Here is a 27,096-nt window from a genome sequence, read left to right as displayed (position 1 = left end):
CAGTATCAACCTTACGAGCCTTTCTGTCCAGGACATCCTCATCCTCATCGGGTCCTCTCTTTAAGAGAGAAAAAAGGTGGTACTTATCTATTAAAGGCATCAGGCAACAGATCCTGTACTTTATTAAGCAAGCCAATCCTGATTCCTTCCCTAAAGCACATGATGTCAGGGCAGTAGCCACCTCAATTAACTATTTCCAACACATGAATTTCGATGATTTAAAAAAGTATACTGGATGGAAATCGCCGACAGTATTTAAGCGTCATTACTTAAAGTCCTTGGAAGCTCTGAAATTTTCAGCAGTTGCGGCGGGTAACATAGTTTCCCCCGACTCTGCTTAATCTTTAGTAGAAGATCCAGTTCTCCTTTCTACCTATCTCACCCAACAGTTCGTCTATACCTGCCATGTTCATCTACGTTTACCTTGAGTCTTAGCTGCTCTTATGATGGTATAGTGGGTGCCCCTTATTTTTTTGCTAGGGTCACTCACAATTGATTGTATATAATGATCTCTTTGATGTGATCCCCTTATTTTTATGCTAGGGTGACACATCTTATTTACAATGGTTACGGGTTTTGTATACTAAGTCATATACATTCCTTTATTATATTATTGTTGAAGTTTGTTCTATTCAGTTTATTGTTATAATTGCTTTAATTTCTTTGTACATATTAAGTATACACAGATACTAATCTCAACATATATTCCATGTAAGCCCTGTATATATATGTTAAATTTAAGTTAATTTTAAGAAATATTATTAACCTTAAGTAAAATTTTTAAGTAATATTTCTATTTTGTATCATTGTGTATATGTATATCTATTAGCAATTATATTTCTTCATTTTATGTTATCTTTTATTTTGAGACCCTTTTTGTCTGTTTTATTTTGTTCTTTACAATCTTGTGCTATTTCTCTGGTACGATTTCGCGCAGCGACACGAACTGAGCCCAGAAAAGGGATTTTGACGTAAGGAAAAATCTATTTCTGGGCGATTGGTTCGTGTCGCCAGCGAAATCCCGCCCTGCCCATCCCATCGCTCAAGATTGTCTGCTAACTTCAGGATGGCCACCAGAGGCGCAGCAGTCGGCAGCATGGGATGGAGTAGTAGTAGTTGCTGCCCACTCCTGTTGGGTTCGGCTCCCCTCTTGGGGGGATTTTGTAGTGAGAGATTTCTATTGGCAAGCGGTTCGTGGTAGTGGTCTCACTCGCCATAGTGTTCATACCGACACCCTCTTGGAGGGTGAGCGAGTCAGTAGTACTGACCTTTTCTTTATTTTATTTATTCTCTGGTATGTGTTAGTACATTTACCTTAGAAATAATGGATTAAAGGATATTTCGCTGGCGACTCGAACCAATCGCCCAGAAATAGATTTTTCCTTACGTCAAAATCCCTTTTTAAGTAACCTTATGGTTAATTAAATAGTGTAATTGGTTCTGTTGATTCCACTTATCGTTTATATAACTGGATCTTTTTACAGTTTTTGTTTCATTTTGACCCTTCATTGTCATCTTGTCTGTTTTATCTGGTACTATTTCACAGGCCGACACAGCTGAGCCAGAAAAAGGATTTTTGACGAAGGAAAAATCTATTTCTGGGTGATTGGCTCGTGTCGCCCTGTGAAACCCACCCTGTTTTTCCTTGCCCACCCTGCAGGACAAGATGATCATTCTGTAAAGGATGGCCACTAGAGGCGCTGATCTCCGCTTGGCGTCAGTAGTAGTAGTAGTAGCGGGCGCATCACCCTTTGGTATCAGCTCTCTCAGGTGGGGGATTTTGTGATGGAAGGTCTAAATGGTAAATGGCTCGTGGTAGTGGTCTCACTCGCCCCTGTTACCATACCGACACTTCTTTTATAGAGTGAGCGAGTCAGTTTTACTGACATTTTTCTAGATTTTATATTTTCTCTGGTAATATTAGGTTATTTACCTAGAAATAATGAACTTAAGGATATATTTCACAGGGCGACACGAGCCAATCACCCAGAAATAGATTTTTCCTTCGTCAAAATTCTTTTTTTTTTTCCCTGCAAAGAATTGCTGTACTTAAACAAATGAAAACATTCCATTTATTAAACGACTCATTTTTAGTTTTTATATTTCCATAAGTCATACTCTTTATGTGCATAAACTGCCAAGAATGATTTTTCTGTAGATTACATCCCTGCGGACGGTGCCTACAGCTCCTTAAACTATGACCTGAAACTGAAAGGAACCATTAATTGGTGACTACTTCACAATTGTCATTACCTGCCTCTTTAGGCCTACAACACCTACGGGGCCCTAGGTTAGGTTAGGTGGTTGTGTTTGATTCGGTAGTGTCCCGAAAAACACTGTGGCCTTAAGGGAGGGGTTGCAGCCCCCCCCCCCCCCCCGCTAGGCCTAGGTAGGGGTACAGGGCCCTAGGTTAGGTTAGGTGGTTGTGTTAGGTTCGATAGTGTCCCAAAAATCACTGTGGCCTTAAGGGGGGGTTGCAGGGGGGCAAAGCCCCCCCACTAGGCTTAGGTAGGGGTACAGGGCCCTAGGTTAGGTTAGGTAGTTGTGTTAGGTTGGGTAGTGCCCCGCAAATCACTTTTCTCCCCCCCCCCCCAACCCCGTTCCCTCTGGGGTCCCCCATAATTGTAGTGCTAAAGTCAAACCATTTTATGAGCGGACTCCAAGACCATTTCCAGCTCTGCCAATTCTCCTTAACCCGGCTACCTTCGCTTCATTAAGAGAAGGGAAGAAAAATGACAAACTTGGAGATCTGGCATACTTTGTGCCACTTCTTCACTTGGGTCAAATCGTATAAAATGGGTCGAGATAGTCTTCCGTATTCATTGTCTCGCACAGCAAGCTTCCGTAACATCATGGAGAGTTCCCTGCGGCGTGTCCTTCGTCCTGAAGAACGCAAAATGGCATACAACGTGTACAAGTTTTTTTTAAATGGGAAAAAGAAAATGAAATTTCAAAGTTTGGAATCAATAAAGCAGATGCAACAAAGATACCAAAGCAACTTTCACCAGATTTGTAAGGAAGCTAAAGAAACGGAAGAAGAGTTTAGAGAGCTGGTTTTTAGGGAAAAGAAAAGGAAAAGATAAAAAACCGTAACAAATGTGGACGATTTCGATCGAAGTGTTATACGGCGAACTGTATTGGCTTTTTATCCAAAGGAAAGAAATTCCGAAGATAGACAAAGTTTTACAAGTGAAGGAAAATATTGGGTTTGGTGGTTACACGGAATCATTTCGTAAAGTGCTGCATGTAATTGATTTACAAAACATAAATAACGAAGGAAACTATTTAATGGGACAGTATCAAATTAAAGGATTATCTACTTTGACCATTCAAATCTGGGATAACGAGCGAATTAAACTACCCTTTCTCTTTATCTTAGTCTGCCCATCTATTAAATAGGTCAAACCAAGTGTGGATTAAAATGGTCAGAAGGATCTGGCAATGTCGCAAATGGGCTCGGAGTTCGCTCGTAAATTGGTTTGACTTTAGTAGGTTTATGCTTACATTTTGTGTGTAAGAGTAAGTCATAGTTTCTATTTTTATTCATTTCCTCATGTTTCTATGCGATATGTAACACCAATCTGGTCGTTTTTTGCCATTTTTCGTCGTTAATACTTGAAAAACGGGTGCAGCCTTACTCCTGGATATTTACCCAGTATGGAGATATCACATAGGCTATGTGATCAAACCCTAATATGATTTACCTTCATAAGCTACCTAGTACTACCCTGTATTAAACTGTAGTGAAAATAAAGGGAGGCTCATTAATATTATCAAATGACAGTTTCTTCTTGAATTAGATCAACCACATCAATTTTTGCCCCAGGCACCATGACTGTATTAGGATATGGAAGCTTATGGGTTTCCATAGGAGTCCAAGTACCTGCGTAGTATAGCCTACTTAGACTTAGGAATCCCCCTGTCCTATATGGTGTAGTTATAAATACTACTAGGTATATATTTAATACAAAATAAATATTTACCCTGTTGCAAATTTGTTTAATCCTTTGTGTTTTACACTGTGATGGCACAGCAAACTTTGGTGAAATAGTTTTTTTTTGCCTCCAACTGGGTACAATTTATAAGAATTAAAGCACTGATTATTTTTTACACAAAAAATGTCTTTCCACTGCTTGAATTCTTGTCTGCACTGGACATTGGTTCTAAGTTTTACACGGTCTTGTTCGTATTTAATGTCAACATTTTTAAAGCCGTCACTTTCAAAATCCAAAATTAAATTCATCTTGATAGCAGTTCGAACTCTGCAGCGAAGTTTTTGGCCTCCTGTTTGTAGTCTGTAATGCTAATTACAGGTCATATTTCATCATTTTTACCATACCATCATTTTTACTATATTGTTTGTTTCATCTCATGAGTTATCATAACTTTGTATAAATAGCTTTAAACATGCATTTTCAAGTACATAATTTGGAAAATCGTGATGAAAATATTGTTTATGCAGTAAATCTCGAGTTCGCGAGCAGGAATTAACAGGCTATGATCACTATTACCAAGTGGAGGGAAGAAAATAATGCATAATATATTTCACGGTGTATCTCATTTAAAGAATATATTGTTGTTAAATTAGTGTTTTATTATATTTATATATATCTGATTAAAATGCATATGTCATACAACCCATAAACTGTGAAATTAGGAAGTTTTTCTTCGTCATCGTGACTGGCAGTAATGGATATGTGACGTAGGAGCTAAAAGGCGTGGCTTGTGACATCATGGATCAGCTCCACGCGCTTTGATTGGTCCTAATTTTCCCCATCCCTATTCTCTTCCAGACTTGGGAAATATGCCGAGGGGCATTGCCTGTGCCATTTTTTGAGGGGGAGAAGTCATATGGCGCGAAGTATCTTTGTTTCTTCCTAAATCTGGCTTGTTTTCCGGTTGCCTCAAACTTACGTTTGAAGGGCAGACCCCAACGGACACGAAGACTTTGATTGGCTCTGGAGGCTTCCCTCAAGACGTTATCTACATCTTCTTGAGGGAAGAGTTTTTCGCCCCAGATCGAGGTCTTAATTAGTCTATTAGGCTCATGCCTAATAGTAGCCTCCGCCAAGACATACTTTCTGCATGCTCTTCTTGCGACACCAAATTCGAATAGGTCTGACTGATAAGTCAGTAGCAGACTTTTTGTCAAGACCCGGAAGAGCTGCTCGTCCTTGTAAATGGAAGCTACCAGCTCCATTGAGGTAATGGAGTTGATAGATCTAGCCAGTCTAGTCCTGGCCTCAAACTCAGATTTTATCATGTTCTCCGGCAGCTTGGGGAGCTTATCGGAGAACAAGGTCGAGGCACAGTCCGAGTCCAATTTGCCGACCGTAAACGTGGCCGGAGCATCTTGCCAGAAGTCTCTGTTGGCAGGTATGAGGAGGGAGGTAGCCTCTGTCTCCTTCAAGATTGGGAGAGGCTTCTCTTCCATGATTGCTTGGAGGGTTAACTCCGTAATCTTGTCTGGGCAGGGAGACGGAACCTCGTCTGGTGTCACAAACATGGTAAAAGAGCCTTTGTGAGGCGTTAACCTGGTGTTAACGCACTCCCAGTCAGCCACAGTACGAGCCCAGACAGCTTGGGCTTGTTCCTTCGGAAAGATCACCGTTTCCTTAGGAACTTTGTCCACTCTGACTAACGCATGTTCCGCTAGTCTGGCGAATCCCTTGAAGGGAAACTGGAGGTCTTTTGGGTAGAACTCAAAGTCCTCCAGTGGTCGGGTACCGCAACCTTCCAGGGTCAGTTTGCCATCCACGGGTTGCTCTTATGGAAGGGTGGTAACTTTGAGGCGTCTGGAACCTCCGAGGCTAGCGCCGGAGATCCGGAGTGGAACAAACCCGACATCAACTCCTTTATGGGCTTTATCTGCTCAGCCACTATGTCTGATACTGACTGGCTGGAGATCTACGATCCAGAGGCCCGCCTCAAAGAGTCGAATCTTTCATCGACTGCGTCCTCAACCTTCGACATCAGAAGGTTAGCAAGGAGGTCATGGTCAAGGCCCGACTCTGCCGCCTTAGATCTTGCGGACTTTGTTCTCGATCCCTTTGAAGAGAGAGAATCCTTGGCAGCAGGCGATTTTGCAGAGGAAGTCGATGGCCTAGGGGCCGGAGACAACTCTGACGCCGCTGGCGGAGCTGGCCTGGGTATCTTAGGCAGTGATTTAGTTTCCTTAAGGGACTTCTCCTTGGGACGAACAGATCTCGAGCTGTCCCAAGTAGTAGGGGTGGACTTGGTAAAGCCCCAGAAAGAGGAAGAAGAAGAGGGAGTGGGACTGAGGAGGCTACCTGCCTCACTTACCTCGCCACTTACCTGCTCATCCAGGGCCATGGGTTCCATATGGATGTTAATTGCCGCGATGTCTGCCACCAGATCCTGATCGTCCGGCAGCGGGGCTGTCGTGGCCCGGATGGTGTCGATGAGGGGAGCCGCCAGACTTGGCTCGACCGAAGCCGATGGCAAACCCTTGAAAAGGTGAGTCCCCAGGCTGTAGTCCAGGACGTAGCAGTGCCTGGACGGAGTGTTCCGCCCATATCCGGAGACCCACTGTCTCAGGCTCGTCTTGGCGGCTGTCATCATCCGTCTGTCGGGGAGGAAGGGAAATTAACCTTCCTGCTATAGACGGTTTGTTTTATATAATATTGGAAATTGAATATGCTATATATACTCAATTTGTAAACAAAGGGAGAAAGAAGGTTATCTAGTGCTTACCTGGTCATCGGCAAAGATCATGACTAATTCAAAGCACAGGGTGCACGCCTCCGGGTGCCAGACCATGTAAGGCGCTTCTCCCTGCTCCGCCACGAAGGAAATGGAGCAGTTCGCATGCCCGGCAGACTTCATGTCACACCAGATCGCTAAAGGAGGCAGAGCACCCCGGAGACAAGCAACGCACCTTCTGTAAGGGAAATTATTGATGAGCAACGTTTCCCCAGGAGAAATTGGAACTTAAGACTATATAAGTTCACAATACTCATTAAAACACATGCACAATCTTATAAGAGCATGCATAATTCGTAATAAGAGGTATGTAAATTCACTGTAAGTTCATTATTAATCGTTACTAGCCCGAGCTAGGTCGCGTTCGTAGGTTATAGGCCGGTGCTGCACTCAGCAACTGATATTCGCCTTGCTATGAGGAGGGCGAGCTCAACTCTATAGCTCCGGCAGGCCCCAGAGGGGTACATGTTAGTGTAGGCGCCTACTAAACCGAGAACGGAACCTGATAAGCCGTAGACTTATTGGGAAACTCCGGCAGCGGATGCGAGGGTAAGTCATCCTTTGTCGGTACCGCAAGGGTCCGGAGCTAATACCTGTACCATTTACTCAATCAAGGCTATTTTTATAGTCTCACATTCGATCTAGCCGTTAGCTGTGAAAGCGCCGGAGATGGCGAGTCAGGAGAAGGGATTCCCCATCCGACATTGCCTATCTCCCGCAAGGATGGGTTGAGGACAAGCCTCCTATTGCCATTCCACTGCTAACGGAGGCGCAACGGGAGCCCATAATGTGTGTAGGAATACTAGCCACCGGAGTTATGTGCTTCGGTGGCGGAGCTCCGGCAGGCTAGTACCGGGCTAAGTATTCTTTAACTGCCAACCCAGTTCCCCAACCCTAGCCCTCCCACTTATATGAAACTCAAACAGACGTCTCTTAGAAGGAGAGCTAGTACTGCGAGTTACAACGGATTGACTAAGCCGAGCCGATAAGTGGAGAGGGGAGGGGGGGTAGGGGGGGGTTGGTGGTGGTCGGTCGTGGACGTCTGACTACCTACCCGATCATAAGTGGCCACCAACTGGTCGTATATGTAGCCTACCCCCGCAGGGGTAGTAGTGTACAGAGAACCCTGGCTCGTCGTGATTGGCCTTGACATTGATTAGAGTGGCCACCCAATAGCCGTAGGCTACCACCTGCAGGAGTGGTAATACGACATGGCCTATGGTCTGTCGTGGTACGAACATCGGTCAGAGTGGTCACCTATCCCTCTTACGCCGACTGGACGTATTTTACGTCGACATTTTTTGTCTCTCGTGTGCCGACTGGACGTATTTGACGTCGACTTACAAAAGTTTTTTTTTAAATTCGCGGAATAATACTTAAAGGCCTACCAGCCTAAAACTTTTGAATCACGCGCCTTGGGGGATGCTGGGAGTTCACGGATCAAGGTGTTGTTTTGTTTACAATCGTTACGCAGGCGCGCAAGCGCGAATTTCTTTCTTGCCGCACTAAAAAGTATGTGACACATCTCTGAAATTATTTCGTCACTTTGACATAATTTTTGCACCATTGTAAATTAGCCGTTACATGAAGTATTATTTATGAAAATGTGCGCATTTTTATGTAGAATACAACAATAAAATACTCATGATTGTAGCTTTTATCAGTTTTGAGATATTTTCATATAAAAAACGATAATTGCCAAAATTTCAACCTTCGGTCAACTTTGACTCTACTGAAATGGTCGAAAACCGTAATTGTAAGCTAAAACTCTTATATTTTAGTAATATTCAATCATTTACCTTAATTTTGAAACTAATTGGAAGTCTCTAGCACCAATATTTTCGATTTATGGTGAATTTATGAAAAAACTTCTTCCTTACGTCCTCGCTGGTAACTCTTCCGAAAAAATCATACATGCGATTGTGGTAATGTTTGCACCATTTTAAAATTAGCCGTTATATAAAGTTTTATTTATGAAATGTGCGCAATTTCATGCACAATTACAACCTAAAAAACAAACCCATGGTTGTAGCTTTTATCAGTTTGAGATATTTTCATATAAATAACGATAATTGCCAAAATTTCAACCTTGGGTCAACTTTGACTCTACCGAAATGGTCGAAAAACGCAATTGTAAGCTAAAACAAAACTTATATTCTAGTAATATTCAAGCATTTACCTTCCCTTATTTGCAACAAATTGGAAAGTCTCTAGCACAATATTTCGATTTATGGCGAATTTATGAAAAAAATAAAATTTTCTTTACGTCCGCGCGGTAACTCTTCCGAAAAAATCATATGTGTGATTGTGGTAATGTTTGCACCATTTTAAATTAGCCGTTACATAAAGTTTTATATATGAAAATGTGCGCAATTTCATGTAGAATACAACTAAAAATAATTGAAGGTTGTAGCTTTTCTCATTTTTGAAATATTTGCATATAAATCACGATAAATAGAAAAAAAACCACGTTCGGTCAACTTTGACTCTACCGAAATGGTCGAAAAACGCAATTGTAAGCTAAAACTCTTACAGTCTAGTAATATTCAGTCATTTATCTTCATCTTGAAATAATTTTGAAGTCTCTAGCAAATATTTAGATTTATGGTGAATTTAAAAAAAAATCTTTCCTTCCCTCCGCGCGCAGATTCTCCGTCACAAATCTCCGAAATGCGTACGTCCCATTCTCGGAATATTTGCTCCGTTTCATATTAGGCATTTTATAGAGTTTTATATATGAAAATGTGTGCAATTTCATGTAGAATAAAACAAAAAATATTTGAAGGTTTTAGCTTTTCTTATTTCCGAAATAATTGCATATAAAAAATATATATATAAAAAAATTCGATTCGGTCAACTTTAACTAGTCAGATATGGTCGAAAACTGCAATTGTAAGCTAATACTCTTACAGTATAGTAATATTCAATCATTTATCTTCATTTTGAAACAAATTGGAAGTCTCTAGGACAATATTTAGATTTATTGGTGAATTTTTTGAAAAAAAATAAAAAAAATTTGTTTACGTCCGCACGTTACGAATTCATGCATTATTTTGTGATAATATTTTCTCTGTGTTGCTTTTATCGTTTTACACTGTGTTATATACCAAAATGATTGCAATTTAGTGTACATTACAACGAAAAAAAAAGTAACTTGTTACCTTTAACCGTTTTGCGCACAGCACGATTTGAATACAATTATATATGAAATTTCGTTTTTGCGCTATCATATATCGCATTATTTATATATGATAATGATAATTTTTTTCATTTCTGATGGTTGCATACTAAACTTCAGGCAATGACAAAAAAAGGAGCCAAAAATGAACTCTTAATCTTCAAAACTAAGCGCGCTGTGATTTTTTGAAAAAAATATTTTTTCCGCTTCCGCGCTCACTCTGAAACACCTCCGGCACACGGGAGACAATTTTTTTTTTACCGCTTCGGCGTAAGAGGGCTATCAGAGACCTAGGCTACCTCTTAAGACGGTAGTGACTGAGATCATGGTTCACTGTGGTAAGATTACGACCAGAAGGGAGCTCGATCGAGAGGAATAGCCTATCGAAAGAGGCTAGTCAGTACTAACCAGACCTTGTATGGTGCAAGAATATAGCCCACATAATGGTCTAACGAATTTACTACAACAATGAGGTAATTTAAGAGAGTTGTTAAGGTAATAAACCTGCTACTTGAGTAACCAGTGCAGGTTGTCTGACCGTGGTCCCTAGGACCGAGCTTCGCTCAATCTAGGCTACCCATATCTCCATATAACTTCTTTCTTAAGCTCAACTATGAAGAAAGACCAATAATCATACCCTTTAAAAGTCGAAATTAATCTAATCAAAGTGATCGTGAAATTAGATCCTTCAATTAAGGAGCTTTATTATATTTTAGAAATTAAATAGGAGTAGTGACTACTCATGGTCAGATTATGATAGCAACTCTTCAGCCTCTACAGTGAATCAATACTAGTATATTTTAATCTATTTGTAAAATACTAGCACATGTTATAAATTTATCTATAAGGGGAGAAAGAGAGGGGGAGAAGGCTAACATGAAAAGAAGAGAGAGAGAGAGAGAGGGAGGAGGTACCTACTCTCTCCCTCTCTCTCTCGCCAAGGCCTATAGGCTACACTGTGTAATGACGATAACCATAATGTTAATAGAAGCCCTATATCTCTCTCTCCTCGTTGCAAGGCAATACCGCCTGCTTAATTGATAGTAAATAAACATAATACTGTTACTTCAGGAACATGTCAAGATTACATACACGCCTCGTAGGTGGGGGAAGAAGGCTAATAGTTCTTCCTATGAATTACATCTTAGCTCAGATTATAGAAACTGCTAAATACGACGCAGGCGTGAATGTTATTCTAATGACATGTACTATAGTATATATGTAGTGGAAGAAACTCGGAAAAAAGGATACTCATAACAAAATTAGCCATAGCTATGATATTGTTTAATAAAAACTGGTACCCAAACCCACACGTTCCCGTTCGTGGCATCCAAGATGGCGGTGACGCCGCATTCCCACAATACTTTCTACGGGCTCGCGGTTCTATAAAAGGCACTCCAATTTCATAATATATTCATAAATACAAATTGGGGTACTCAACTTAGGTGTCGGTGACATCTGAGCAGAAGCCATCACTAATTCAACAAGCAGAAGCTGTAAGAAAAACACAACGAAAAATGCGTCCACTAGTTGGGAAGGTTTCTAACAGGATTGAAAGATGCGCTCGCGTCGGGCGTTAGTAGCGGCAGTACAGAGGCAGTGTGGGTGTGGCCGTTGGCACGGCTCACCCCATATGTAGGTTTTGAGAAGGAATACTCTAAATGGCAGGAGACCTGAACTTTATACACTACGCCCTTCAGGTGCTCGCGTGAGGGTAGTAACCTCTGCATACCAATGCAAACTTTCTCTGGTATATTTAGGAACTATTTATATCAGGAAAGTGGATAGCAGGATCCATTTCACCGGCGAACACAGGTCGACCCAGAAAATAGAGTTTTAGGATTTGCTCATCTCAGAGGAGACTAAGCTCCCTGCAGCCACTGCTGAGAATTTAAGGGCCTCTAAATTCTTGAGATAGTGGCGTTTAAATACTGCCAGAGATTTCCAACCCGTATATTTCTTCAGATCCTCGAAGTTCATATTGTGAAAGTAGTTAATCGAGGTAGCCACTGCTCGGATATCATGGACGTGAGGGACTGAATCCGGATTGGCTTGTTTAATAAAATAAAGGATTTGTTGTCTAATACCTTTTAAGGAAATTGTTCTGCCCTTCTCTCTAATAAAGAGAGGACCTGAAGAATTTTTAGAAGTTCTGGCCAGATAAGATTTAAGAGTGACGACAGGGCACAATGATGCGTCCTGTGTAAGAGGAATAATCTTTCATGGAGTCCACCTGTTTTGTGGGTCTTCATTCTTGGCCAAGAATTTCCGATCCGGGGATAGTAGAACTTCACCTGACGGAAGGAAATCGACGTGATTTGGGCCTCTAGAGAGAGCCGACAGTTCAGATATTCTGGCGCCTGAAGCCAGGCTCATTAAGAATAGTGTTTTCCTGAGAAGGGTTATATTTGAGCATGAATCATTATCAGTGTCTGAGGCTAATTTAAGTACATCATTTAAAAACCAGGAGACCGCATGAGGGCGGTCTACTGGTCTCAGACGGGCACATGCTCGAGGGATGGAAGAGAAGTACAAATCTGTCAAATCAATACTAAAGCCAAGCTGAAAAATCTTCCTTAAGGCAGATTTGGTTGTAGTAATGGTAGTAGCAGCTAGACCTTTCTCGAATAGGGTTCTAAAGAATGAAATTGCCAGATTCGTAGTCATCTTTTGGACATCTGATTCTTTTAGAAAGATGGCCAATTTCTTTACTGTAGAATCATACTGCCTGAGTGTTGACTCTCTTTTATCTGATTCTATGAACAGGATGTTTAGTGGATCGATACTAGCGTCCTTTTGGGCCGCAAACTTCATGAAGTTCATAAAGTTAGGGCTCTCAGAATTCTTGAGGAAGCTGACACAGTCCCGAGTTTGTACTACTTGAGTCAGTTCTGGACAGGGGACCCGTCTGGGACGGAGATTCAATTCTAGTAGAAGAGGGAACCAGTTGCTCTTTGGCCAGTTGGGTGCAACCAATGCTACCTGTCCTGTGTAAAATCTGAGTTTGTGCAAGACTTTCATCAGAAGGTTTACTGGTGGAAATAGGTAAATTTTCTGCCAACTGTTCCAGTCTATGGACATCACATCCGTGGTGTGAGCTAGAGGGTCCAGGTTGGGAGCCACATAACACGGAAGTGTGTGATTGGACTCCGTGGCGAACAGGTCTACTTGAAGGCCCGGGATTTGATTGCAAATCCAATGGAATGACTTCATGTTCAGGGACCACTCCGACTCCAGCGGAGTCGTTCTGGATAGTGAGTCTGCGATGTCATTTCTACTCCTGCCAGGTGAGTAGCTGACAGGTGCCAACGATTTTTCGTCGCTAAGGAGAAAATCGCAATCATCACATGATTTACTTTGCTCGACATGGAGCCTCCTCTGTTTATGCAATGAACTATCACTGCGCTGTCCGAGACTAACCTTACATGACTATTTTTGACTGGAGCCAGACGTTTTAAGGTCAGAAAAATGGCTATTGCTTCTAGGAAATTGATGTGGAACTGGCAGAACATCTTCGACCACGTTCCTTGAACTTTCTTGTATTGTGAGTAACCCCCTCAACCGCTCAGAGAGGCGTCCGTGTGGACTATCAGAGACGGTGGGGGAAATTGCAGTGGCACTGACTTGGAAAGGCTCCGGTGTTCCGTCCATGGACGGCGCCTTTTCATCAATATCGGCGAAATTAGAGAGATCTTGTCTCTGAATTTGTTGTTGGCTCTCTTTCCCCAGACTCGATTGATATCCTTCAGCCTGGCTTTCAACAGGACGTCTGTTATTGAGGCAAACTGAAGCGAACCTAGAATTCTCTCTTGGGTACGACGAGAAGCCTTTTTGTTCTTGAGGAACTGTCTCGCAGCCTTCGTTATCTCTCTGGCCTTCTTGGATGGGAGAGATAGTTTGTGCGAGTTTAGGTCCCATTGGATTCCCAACCGTTGAAAGCGGGACGCCGGAATGAGACGAGATTTTTCCTTGTTTATCTGGAAACCCAGATACTCTAGGAATTCTATTACATTGGCTGTTGCTTTGCGACACTCCTCGTCGTTGGTTGCCCAAATGAGCCAGTCGTCTAGGTAAGCTACTAACATTACCCCTTGAGCTCTTAGTTCTTGGATTACCGTCTCTCCTAGTTTGGTGAATATTCTGGGCGCTATGTTGACCCCGAATGGCATGACTCTGAATGAGTAAGCTTGTTTTCCTAGTTTGAAGCCTAGGTATGGAGAGAAGTTTCTTGCTATCGGAACATGATAGTAAGCATCTGTAAGATCTATAGAGGTGGTGACGACCCCATGGGGAAGTAAGGTCCGCACTTGCGAGACGGTCAGCATGCGGAACTTGTCGCATCGAGTGTATGAGTTGAGACGGGACAGGTCCAGAATCACTCTTCGTTTGTCCGGGCCCTTCTTTGGTACACTGAACAGACGTCCTTGAAACTTTTGGCGGTTGACCTTCTTTATTGCCTTCTTTTGAAGGAGATCTTTGGCATAGTCTAGAAGGTCCGTCGTTGGAGTCTGGTGAAAACTGACTGGTGGAGGAGTCTCTTTCTCCCATTTCCACCCTAGACCCTTCGATACAATGCTGTGGGCCCATGGACTGAAGGTCCAATGGTCCCAAAAGAGATATAGTCTCCCGCCCACCTGCGGGGTCTCACTGGTTGGTTGCAGTTTTGCCTCCTCTGCCTCTCTGGCTCTGCTACTCCCTACATGTCTACTGTAGCCGCGAAATGCTCCTCGCGACTCATAGGAGGCGTTGAAGGCTGGGGAGGCTACTAAGGCTGTTGAGGTCGAGGGTTGCCGAGCCGGAGGACTCTGAACCAGGACAAACTGCTGCTGAGCCTTGGATGTTGAAGGTTTGCCAATCTGGGAGACAGGGACCGCCTGGACAACCGTCTGAGGATGAGAGGACTGGAAAGGTTTGAATTTCCTCAGCCTCTTCTTAGGTTTGGATTGTGGTCTGGGGGTCTCAAACTTCCTTTTGAAAGGAAGTCCCCAACAGACACGAAGGTTCTGGTTAGCTCTAGCTGCCTCACTGAGGACATTGTTAACCGCATCCACAGGGAAGAGGTTGGCGCCCCAAATTGAAGTCTTTATGAGTCTGTTTGGCTCGTGCCTTATGGAAGCATTTGCAAAGACATGCTTCCTGCAGGCTCGCCTAGCCACTATAAAGTCATACAGGTCTGACTGGAAGGCCTGTAACAGTGACTTCATGTGGACTTGAAAAAGAGCCTCATCAGCGAACTTCGTAGCGATCAACTCCGCCGAGGTGACTGAGTTAATCGACCTACTCAGTCTGCATCTCGCTTCGAATTCCGCTTTGACCAAGGGGTCCAGAATCCTAGGTAGACGTTCAGTGAACAGGGCGGAGGCACACTCTGGGTCGAGCTTGCCCACTGTGAATGTAGCCAGAGCGTCAGTACAAAACTCTACATCCCCGGGGAAGAGCAAGGAGGTAGCCTCTGTCTCTTTTAATAGAGGTAAGGGTTTGTCCTCCACTGCAGCTTGTAGAGTCACCTCCGCCACTTTCGAAGTGCAAGGAGTCGGAACTCCTCATGGGGCCACAAACATCGTGAAGGAAACTTTATGGGGCGTCAACTTTGTGTTGACGCAGTCCCATTCTGTAAGGGTGCAGACCCATGCAGACTGGGCTTGGTCCCTAGGGTAGATGACGGTCTCTTTCGGGACCTTGTCTACTCTGACTAGCGCATCTTCTGCTAGTCTAGCACAACCTGGGAATGGAAACTGACGGCCCGCCGGGAAGAACTCAAAGTCTTCTACCGGCCGGGTTCCGCAACCTTCGATTGTCAGTTTTCCATCTGAATAAGGGGCATGCAGAGCTAACCGCCACGGGTTGCTGTTCTCAAATGGCGGCAGCTTTGATGCGTCCGGTACTGTCACGGTCTGTGCCGTGGTCCCAGACTGGAGGATTCCAGACACTAATTCCTCCTGGGCTCTGATCCTCTGGGTCAGAGATAGGATCGACTGACCCGAGGTCTCCAGGCCTGAGGCAAGTCGAGTGGACACCGACTCAAGTTTGGTGTCCACTATCTCGCTCATCTTCATCATCAGGAGATTTGCGAATGCCTCCTGGTCAAACGGAGTCCGCTTAGCTCTGGAGGTCTTGGCTCTCGACCCCTTGGGTGGGGGGGAAGCCTTGGAAGAGGAAGGCTTGGAAGCGGAAGTCGACGGCTTGGGGGGCGAAGACAACCTTGCAGAATCTGCCGGAGCAGGTTTGAATCCCTTTGGAAGGGATCTTGTCTTCTAAGCCTTAACCTTAGGGATGACCGAGGCTGATCTATCCCTAGAGGGGGCGGACTTGGTAGAGAAGCCCTGGAAGGAAGGGGAAGAAGGAGGGGTGGGGCTAAAGGGGAGACTACCTGCCTCACTTACCTCCCTACCTATCTCCTGACCCTTGGTAGCCATCGGTTCGTGGTGGAGGCTGAAGGCTGCAACCTCCTCTGCCACCAGGTCACACAAGACTTCTTGGTCCTCCGGGAGGGGTAGTGTCTCCAGACGGATGCCCTTGATGATTGGATCCGCTACTGAAGCAGGAACAGCCGTCGAAGCCTGAGCTCCCGGGTAAAGAAAGGAGCACAGATTCTCGGACAGCCCTACGTCCCTGGCGTTCCTGCTGAATCCTCCCACCCAGGACCTCAGGGACGCTTTGGTCTCCGCCCGGAGCAACAAACCAGCCTGTAAAAAATAATCGAATTAGGATCCCGTCCGGGGAATTGTATGTCAAAGAAATTTCATAAAGTTGACGTATAGCCGAAATTTCATGGAAACGACGAGGGGAGAACGTTACTTACTGACTCGTCTGAGATGATGCCGACCATCTCATAGCACACAGTGCAGGGGTCCAGGTGCCAGACCAGGTAGTCGTCCAGCGGGATGGCGCAGTTGGCATGGGACCTGCAGACCACATGCCCGTACGGCTTAATCAGGGTGGCTGAGCAACCCTCTACCTGGCAGCGGACCATCTGTAAGTTGAAAAGTCAAATGAGTATTATACGTAGAGGTGCCGGAGTCAACTCCGGCAGGAGCATGCACTTTAACCAGCTATTTGAACCTTTAAAGGAAATATCGGTTAATGATTTTAACTCACTGAATGAATAAAAGAAAAACTCTGGGTGTCTCCGCCTGCTCCAGAGTCCGTCTTCGGGATGGTAAAGCTATAACCAGTGTATGGGGCCTGATACGAGCAGAATAGGGGGAAAAGGTAAAACCTAAGCCTGAGTCTGACCGCACCAAATCAGAAAAAAGCAACGAATTAATGTAGTCGCATATCTGAGCCCCGTACCGTCCCCACTGAAAGGGGGAACAGTGATAGCAAAGAAGACGGAAAACTGAGCGACGGAAACAATGTACAATAAACTCCGGTATATTTTACCTGGTGAATGTGATGGTAGACCACATTACGTCGGAACCCTGTAGGTATATCCGGAGGCATACCTACAGTCTAACGAAATGTAAATATGAATAACATCTAATAAATCTGGTGTAACCTCTTAAAGGCTTGGCCTACTCTGGAGCTTTATAATCCCGTTATCATAATAGTTAACACCGGCGGAGACGGGCTGATACGAGTGGAACAGGGGAAAAGGTAAGACCTAGGCCTGAACCTGATCGCATCGGGGGAGAGAAGCGATTCTAAGGTGACTAGAAACGCAGCTCTGAGCCCAAATCTGCCCCCACGTGAGTGGGGAGGCAGAGACAACAGGGAGAAAAGACAACTGAGCGGCGGAGCAGTGATATGTACAATCCGGTGTATAGCCTGCTGGCTGGTGTGATGGTAGACCCCACCTGACCAGCGGACTTACGGGCCCGGAGCCATATATAAGGAGATTACACCAACTACTAGTAACCACTCCCCTCCAACCAATCCCCCCCTTCGGAAAGATAGATACTCTAGCAGCCGTTCATCGGTAGGATTACTTGCACCGCGAGCTAGCTAGGCAGCGCCGGACAGGACTGGTGTTGGGGGGGGGGGGGGGGTGGGGGGGGGGTGGCCAGGAGGAGAGTGGACAAGTCGTGAACGCCTGGCCACAGCAACCGATCAGTGGCCACCACCTTACGGGAGCTGTAACTAGCCTACTACTAAAGGGAGCAGAAGACAGTAGGCCAACTGGCACCCTAAAGGAGGTAAGGCCAAGGCAAAACACTACAAAACAAACATAAAATAATGACGAGGAATCACTGGAAGAATTGCGAAAGAGGAACAATAAGGGGGGGGAAAAGGATATACCCAGCAGGGACCCAGCCTAACCCTCCGAGATCGGTACGGATCCGGTCAGGTAGGCTAGCTCGGCCTCCAAGGATGTCATGACGGGGACGGAAGGAACCCAACAAAACCCTCCAAAATTGAAACTTTCGATCTGGTCAGGTAGGGAGGGTTTAGGCCCAACAAACATGACATGAGAGGTACTCTCTATCCTAGATCGCCCTCCCAGCAAGCACAGTAGCGCAGGCAGGGGGCGATAATGGAGGGCCTAAAGGGTGGAGGGGTAGGGTCACCTGACCTACCTTCCAAAACCTAGCCTAGGTCTGGGCGGGTAAGCCAGGGTAGGAAAAGCAAAACTTCCAACCTCTCAGTGAAATGAATATCATAACCGTGCATAAAATAGAGTGCATAGCTGGCTAACATTGAAAATACAATAAAAGCATGCATGCATAAAAAAACGCGGGGAGAGAGGGGAATCGCCCTCTCTACAATGATATTGTACTGTAGGCTAAGTGGAAGCCCAAATACACTGCTCACGTATAATAAGAAATAAATAAAGAATACGTACGAAGGTGAACGAACACGCTCCTGAGGGACTGGGGACAAAGCCAAAGGCTAGAAAAGCAAAATAAACAATTAACAAGAGACCCCAGAGGACATCAGGAGCGAGTTAGAGCCTACGACGTATAGATAAACAACATGAAACCAGAACTCCAAATATGACAGGAGCTAGGTAAATGCATGGGTAAATACAAAAAAGTGGTAAAAACAGTTAAAAACTAAACGTGAAGTAAATGTAATGATAATCAAACAAAGGGAAAGAACGCACGCGTCTGATGATGCACCCAAGATGGCGGATGAAAATAGTGTCACCCCGGTTCGCGAGAACTAAGGGGCCGAAAAAGGCTAAAAAGGGAATGCATAGTGACCACACGAAATACCAAACCGTAAAATGGAATACTCAACTTGGATGAAGAAGGTGGGAGCTCTGCAGCAGACATGGCTTCGTCAAAAACACAAAAAGGGAGAGCAGTGAGAGACAAGTGCGAACAACAATGCGCTAAATACAGGAATGAAGTCGCCGGGCGTGGGTTGTAGTAGTAGCGAGCGGAAGGTAGATGTAGTAGTCCTTGTAACGGCACTTGCCTTGTGAGGGACTTTGAAGGGAATCTTCTAATTGGCAGAAGACCTGTGATAGTGGCCTCCATTCGCCCCAGTGCTTATACCAACGCCCTATGGTCTTCGAGCTGAGGGTAGTAACTTCAGCATTCCATTTAGCTTTTTCTCTGGTATATTTAGCATCTATTTATACCTAGAAATGCGTGCTACAGGACCATTTCACCGGCCGACATAGGTCAACCCAGAAAACACAATAATCGCGCATAACGTATGAAGCATATAACCGTACGCATGAAGGGAAACCAACACGCTCCTGAGGGGCTGAGGATAACGAAAAGGTGCCCCAAAACGCTAAAAACGTAAGATAATCGTAAAAAGTAAGGCCTCAGAATACGTCGGGAGCGAGATGGGCCCTACGATAGGCTAAAGACGTAAGTATAAAACCCGTAAAAATAAGGCGCCAGAAAACGACAGGAGCGAGAATAATGAAAAAGAATACGAAAACAGTAGCCTAAATAGTGAAGTGCTAAACGGTGGACAAAGTACATCACAAGATAAAAACTGAGATAATCATGCACGCCGTGAGTCATGCACCCAAAATGGCGGATCGAAAGAGCGTCATACCCGGTTCATGAGAACAAAGGGACTTAAATAAAGGGCCAAAATTGGATGCATCGTGCCCCCACGAGATTCAAAAACGATAAATGGAATACTCAACTTAGATGAAGAAGCTTAGAGCTCTTGAGAAGACATGCTTCGCCAAAAAACACTTCCTGGGGACAGCGAAAAACAGCGCGTGCGAACACGAGAAGTGCTAAATCAGGAATGGAGCTTTCGGGCAGAAGTAGTAGTAGTAGCAAGCGGAAGGTAGACGTTGTAACGGCACCTATCTAGAGGGGTTTTGAGAGGAGGCTTCTAATTGGCAAAGTATCTGTGGTAGTGGCTTCCACTCGCCCTTGTGCTATACCGACACCCTATTTGGGTGAGCGAGCTGGAGGTAGTAACTCCAGCATTCCATATAGCTTTTTTCTCTGGTATATTTAGCATCTATTTATACCTAGAAATGTGTGCTACAGGAACATTTCACCGGCTGACACAGGTCGAACCCAGAAAAATGCTTCTGAGAGACAAGGAAGTAGAAACCTGACAAGAAGATATTGAATTATTGGAGACCCTACTCAATTCTGTTGTTGCATTTATCATCACTACATAGATGATTTGATAGTTATTCCCTTGTCCATTTACTTATATGTGTGCTATTCATCAAACTGGATGGCAAGAAAGGCATGAGCGGCAGAATTTCAATGGTAGTACTTTGCATCACATGGCATTGGTTTATAATGATGTTAATAGTGACAATACTGTTATGCATTTGTGAAGATAGTATAGTAACAACTTCCAGATGCTCATGTTTTCCATCATATAGTAACAGTGAGCAATGATAGTTATGTAAACAACCTCTTATACACACTATCCCTGCTGTATGGTTATTTCTAGAACAGTGATGAGTATCTATAGTAATGCTTTGTTTTGTATAGGTTTTACATTTTGAAGTATTTTACACGAAGTGCATCTGTTCAGCTTTCTATGAAATGTGTCAGTTATCTCTGAAATTTTACAGAAACAAAGTATTTATGTACTAATATTGATATAAGTATAGAGAGTCCCTACTATATTACGAGTCTGGCGTAGGACGTTCCGATGTTATGAAGTTTTTCAAATATATTCATCAGAAATTATTTCACGGTTAACAACGTGTCATAAGCGGTTATGACGCTTATGACACCGATCTGACAAGAAATATGATGCCAAAAAGGCAAAATAATCAATGTTGGGAGGTATTGATTTATGAAAAGCGCAATAAAAATGCAGTTTACATATCCTCTTGGCTCTCCTTCACTTTTTCTTGGTTGCCTTTCTGCCTTGTTCCCTGTTTTTCATGTTCCCTATTTTTCACTGCCTGATGTTCATGATTTTTCTTTCTTTAATTTCCTTGTTAAGCATGTTCTGTGTCAACAAAAATAGCATTTTTGAAAGTAGGATCACAAGATTTTTAAAATATTGTGGATCTCAAAATTTAAATTACTCTTTTTTTCAAATGTGTAGTTGGTACTCATTTGTAGGTTGCATATTTAACTGAGGCATACATGCTTTTGGTTGTAAAACAGGAGGCTCCCCTTATGAGGGAAAGTACTGTTTACTGAATTGTTATTTATTGATTTGGCATTGTATCTGAACCAAACCGGTTAAAAGCTTAGCACTATTATAATTATTAAGCAGTTACCTTTTAGTAAGAATAGTAAGTTTGGGTCTTCATAAACCAAATAATTCAAGCCATATTTGTGGCAGAATCCATGATAGCCCACAAAACAGGCGCGCACACTCAGGAAAGCAAAAGCACAATTAAATCATGAACTAAACAAAGGAACCAGCTTGGGAAGGAGAGAGCAAAAGCAAGTATGCACTCTCCAAGGTGGTTGAAGAAAGACTGATGCGTCGCATGTTTCCAAGCCTGGTCAGTGACCAGCCTCTACCTCATATGTGCATGAGTTGCCAGTGCCACCGATTCCTTGCATTACAATCTTTGATTGTTTTAATCGGTTTCCAGCTGGCGCTAGAAGATTATCCTATTATTAAGACTGATGGTTTATTAGCTATGAAAAATGCAAATTTATTGAAAAATTTGTCATTTAATGAATACATTTCAGTCATTGGTCGGCTTCATTTCTTGACACATGCATGCTAAACAGAAGTTACCTTTTGTGATGAAATTTTCAGCTGTAGAAGTTGTAAATTATCATGATGAAGCAATTTGATCATGTCAGTAAGCTGTTATATAAGTATTTGCATTTTTAGAATAGGTTGAATTAATTCTGGACTGGTGTAGAGAAACTTGCCTTTCTTTAATGTCACATTACATTAGATGTTTTGTAATTTTTAAGTGTTTATATAAATTATGACAACTTGAGTTTTGTGCCTTATTGCGTAAAAGAAATAGGATAAGGTGTTAACTTTAAAGTAACAAATATATTTTAACATCCGGTTATTTTACCTTTATAATTTCATGATAGATTCTCCGCCTTGGCTTGCTACCTTCAGCCAGCCTTGTGAGAAATGGGAAGGTCTCCATTTGACTTCAGAATTGGACGTGGGTGTACAAGGGAAGATCAGGAGTAAGGAAGTAACTCTTATTGAATTTCGAAATTATTTATTCCAGCGACAGTGTGCTTTGCTTTTTCAGTTGAACAAACATTGGGAGGTGAGTGGTACAATATTTTATGAAAAGAAAAGTTTGCTGTACCTTTCTCATTATTTCTTGTGCATTTTATTATGAAAATTTAAATTTGTTTCTATTTGGATAGACCTCTTACATGGAAGAAGAGGGGCAAGAAATCTTAGGTCACTGTTGACCAAGATTCAGGCAGAAGGGAAAATATTTTACCCCAAATTCACCAAAATATGAAATAATTTTGATGCTCACTGAATTTCAAAATGAAGAACTTTTGGAATTTTATCTAGAATATGTTTCACACTACTAATAGATGGCTTCTAGAATGATTTCTATTCCAAGCATTTATCATGAAGAATTTGGGTTGTGTTGGGTAAGCTCTTCTGTAAAGAATTGAGTTAGGTTATAATATTAGTTTGCAGTATTGCAATACACTCCCCGAACACCTGAATTAGCCCTGTGTCACTGAGCAGCCTGAACTATATCCCCACAGATTTACCCACTAAGTGGGTAATTTTAAATGTCAGCATTACCAACGCTGCAGGTAAAATCTAGTCAAGTGAGTCACCTGTGTTACTGTTGGCAACGCTGGTGCAAATACTGGCCACCAGAGGCCCGTCTCCTCAGTTGTTCTCTGTTGGCGCAGAGAGCCTCATGTATTCCTACTCCCTGCGAACTTTAGGTCTTTTAGCCTGACCCTCACAGTGTTTACTGAGGCCTTGATAGGGTTCGATATCTTTGGCTTTCGTTTACAACGTCTCTTCCGATTTTCCCTGATTTGGATGGTATTTTGATTGTTTTTTGGAACTTCTCTCTTATCGTTGGGAGGAGATGGATGACCCTCATCAAAAAAATCCTTGCCTCAATCTCTGCTTCATCAGCCTCGCCTCCAACAGCTGCTGGTTGAGATGTCGGCATGCTTCATTCCTGTGCTACATGCAACGAAGGATGAGTACCCTCAAAATGACAGACATTCTGTTTGTTTTAGCTGTAGGGAAGTGCATTGTATGTCATACAGAGGGGTAAAGAATGTAAGGATTAGTTCATGAGATCACCTAGAGGGCTACCTTAATTTTCAGAATGTAGTCTTTAAGAGCAAATAGAAGATAGCAGCAAAATTGCGAGACTTAAGCAAAGAAGAGCTAGAGTAGGAACGGTTCAGAATTGGAAGACAAAATTTCTAACTTGACAAATCAAATTGAATTAGAGATAGCAGTAGTAGTGTAGGTGATACTAATTGTCCTCTTTCAGCTCCCCTGCCTGTCCCAGAACCAGCCCTAACGGGTGGTGGGGGTCATGGAAAACCACTAGACCTGAAGGGTAGGATCTGCCGGCCCGCCCAGCAAAGAGCAGGCAGTGTTTAGCAGCAGATTCCCTCTTTAAGTGTAAGTTCTAAGGTTAATGTGATAGGCCAGGGACAGACGAGTAGCGATAATAGGTCACATAGTGTTAAGGAAGAGAAGCGCAGGTTAGGTTCCCTTCGGTTCAGATTCCCTTATAGTGTCTAGTGTGAAGGTTTGTCTTTAGAGCCATCTTTGGTTTTATTTCCTGCCTTGAGTTCTTTGCAACAGAAGGTTTCTAGTCCGTGGTTGGTCTTTTTGGATGTGTTTTCGGGTTTGTCTGGTTCTGAAGAGTTGGATAGCGCTCCTTCGTCTTGGTGATCAGTTTGTTGATTTGGGTTTTTTCATATACGGTATGGTAATTATTAATATCAGTTAAATCTCTTGGCATTGGATATTGACTTATGATAATTCAGTACACAAAGAAATTTAATAACATTAACAACATTAGCCTAGCCCAAAGTATACTTTATACTACATATCAGCATAGTAATTACTGATAATGGCCAATCCTGGAGGTTCAATGCATTCTAACTTATGATGATTCAGTACTAGAGTAACTGAATACGAAATGAGAATCGAATCGTATGATATTCAATACAAAAATGTAATTGAACAAGAACGAGAATCAAATTCTGCCCGACTTCAGCATTGTTGGACTGTGTAGGCTTGCCAGCTACATAATACAATATTGTATGTATCCTCATATTATCATATTGTGAATACTAATATAGTAGTCATGTTTTGGTTCGGGATTCAGCTGATGGCTTATGCAAGTTACCTTGCCTTATTTAACTCATTCTCAGCCGAGGTATATAAAGGAAAGTAGCGTTATTCCCTTAGTGCTTCTTGGCCCTGATTTGTTAGCTCTGACTGACATAACTGAGCTCCTTTCCACTTATACCACTTGCATTTTGCAGTAGTCAAGCGGGAGGGTGGTCCATTAACTATGTTGGCATTTTAATATAGCTAATAATGGTGTCTTGTGCCATATAAATCAGAAATCATAAAGGGATTTTGACGAAGGAAAAATCTATTTCTGGGCAACGACCTGTGTCGCCCTGTGAAATGGTTCCTTTGATACTATTTCTGAAGAATAAATATTGCTATTCATCCTAGAGAAAAAAGAAACTATATAATGCCAAGATAAATGGCTCGCTCACTTCTTATAGAAGTGTCGGTATAGTAAGGAGCGAGTGGAATCACTACCAGAGGTCCCTTGCCATTTAGCTTCTTCTTCGACAAACCCGAACTACGGAGGAGCCGTGCTACAGCTCCCGGTCTACTACTACCGTGAGCGCCTCCGACGCCTGAGACGTCATTCCTGAAGATAGCCTCCAAGCTTGGGGTAAGCTGGGTGAGGATAATCTAACTACAGGGTGGGGTTTCACAGGGCGACACAGGTCGTTGCCCAGAAATAGATTTTTCCTTCGTCAAAATGCCTTTTCTGGGCTTGACCTGTGTCGGCCTGTGAAATAGTACCAGAGAATGCTAAACACCAAGCTTGAGGAACAGTACAGATAAATTAAGAAGGTAAAGTTAAAACACTTGTAAGGTTAATAGTATAATAATCAACTAAAATTACCAGTCTTACCCTAAGGGAAGTATAAGCCCTAAAACACGGGTTATAACTTGAAATTAGTTAGCCTAACAACAAACAATAACAATACAGGTTAGGCAAAGGACAGGATATAAGTTGATATATACAAAAGAATGGAACTGAAATCCAATTAGAATGATGAACAAAAGCAAACTCAAGGTAACCCAATACATGGAGGGCGACTAAACTAAGTAAGGGTGCAATGGGGCAGGTAGAAGGGAAGGCTACAAGAAGTTATAGTAAAAATAAGAATCAGGAGAAACTGTGTTTCCAGCTGCCACTGCTGGAATTTGAGGGCTTCTAAGGTTTTTAGGTAGTGCCGTTTGAAAACTGTCGGAGATTTCCAGCCTGTATACTTCTTAAGATCGTCAAAATTCATGTGTTGGAAATAATTAATAGATGTGGCCATCGCCCTAACATCATGGGCCCGAGGAAAGGACTCTGGATTGGCCTGTTTAATGAAGTATAAAATTTGTTGCCTGATCCCTTTCAGGGATAATGTACCACCTTCCTTCCTAATGAACAATGGGCCTGAAGATTTCAGAGTTGTTCTGCTTAGGTAGGCTCTTAATGAGTTGACAGGACAAAGGGAAATGTCTTGAGGTAGTGGTAGGATTTTCCACGAGGACCATCTGTCCTGTGGGTCTTCATTTTTGGCTAGAAAATGGCGATCTGGGGATAAGAGGACTTCCCCTGAGGGGAGGAACTCAATGTGGCCTGGTTCCCTTGATAAAGCTGACAGTTCTGATATTCTAGCTCCGGAGGCTAAACTTAATAAGATAGGGTTTCTCAGGAGGGATATATAATTGCAAGAGTCATTGTTAATGTCCAAGGCCAGTTTGAGGACATCATTTAAGAACCAAGAGACTGATTTAGGTCTCGCTGATGATCTTAATCTAGCACAAGCTTTTGGTATGGACGTAAAGTACGAATCCGTAAGGTCTATGCTAAAACCAAATTGGAAGATCTTTTTAAGAGCTGATTTGGTCGTAGTGATAGTGCTTGCTGCTAAGCCTTTCTCAAACAGTGATCTGAAGAAAGTTATGGCTAGGTTCGTTGTCATGACTTGAGAATTTGACAACTTGAGGAACTCTGCTAGTTTCTTGACAGATGAATCATATTGCCAGAGAGTAGATTCTCTTTTATCTGATTCCAAGAATGAGATATTCTGGGGATCAATTTCTGCATTCCTCATGGCTGCGAATTTCAGAAAATCCATAAAGTTAGGGTTTTCTGAATTCTTGAGGAAGCGGACACAGTCTGAGTTTGCACTAACTGGGTTAGTTTGGGGTTGGAATCCGTAGTGGTCGGAGTCTCAACTTTAGGAGTAGAGGGAACCAATTGCTCTTGGGCCAGTTGGGAGCTACTAGAGCTACTTGGCCTTTGAATGTCCTGAGTTTGTCTAAAACTTTCATGAGAAGGTTCACCGGAGGGAAGAGGTAAATATTCTTCCATTCGTTCCAATCGAGGATCATTGCATCCGTAGCGTATGCTAGAGGATCGAGGTTGGGTGCCACGTAACAAGGGAGGTTGTGGTTTGACTCCGTGGCGAAGAGGTCTACTTGGAGTCCGGGGACTGTAGACTGATCCAATTGAATGAACTCCTGTCCAGTGTCCACTCCGATTCCAAAGGAGCGGAGCGTGATAGAGCGTCTGCTACTACGTTCTTGACTCCTGCCAGGTGAGTGGCTGA

At 43.2% G+C, this 27,096-nt stretch overlaps 1 protein-coding gene across 1 annotated transcript in view; it reads left to right on the top strand.

Annotated features, from left to right (window-relative positions):
* LOC135221255 (trafficking protein particle complex subunit 10-like) overlaps positions 1–27,096 on the top strand; it is a 432,269-nt gene that overhangs the window by 72,292 nt on the left and 332,881 nt on the right. The window contains 1 exon segment of the mRNA XM_064259071.1: positions 22,306–22,493. Coding sequence (XP_064115141.1) covers positions 22,306–22,493 — 188 coding nt within the window.

Source organism: Macrobrachium nipponense, chromosome 2 (assembly GCF_015104395.2).
Source record: "Macrobrachium nipponense isolate FS-2020 chromosome 2, ASM1510439v2, whole genome shotgun sequence".
NCBI classification, from domain to species: domain Eukaryota; kingdom Metazoa; phylum Arthropoda; class Malacostraca; order Decapoda; family Palaemonidae; genus Macrobrachium; species Macrobrachium nipponense.
This window is presented reverse-complemented; position numbering and strand designations above follow the sequence as displayed.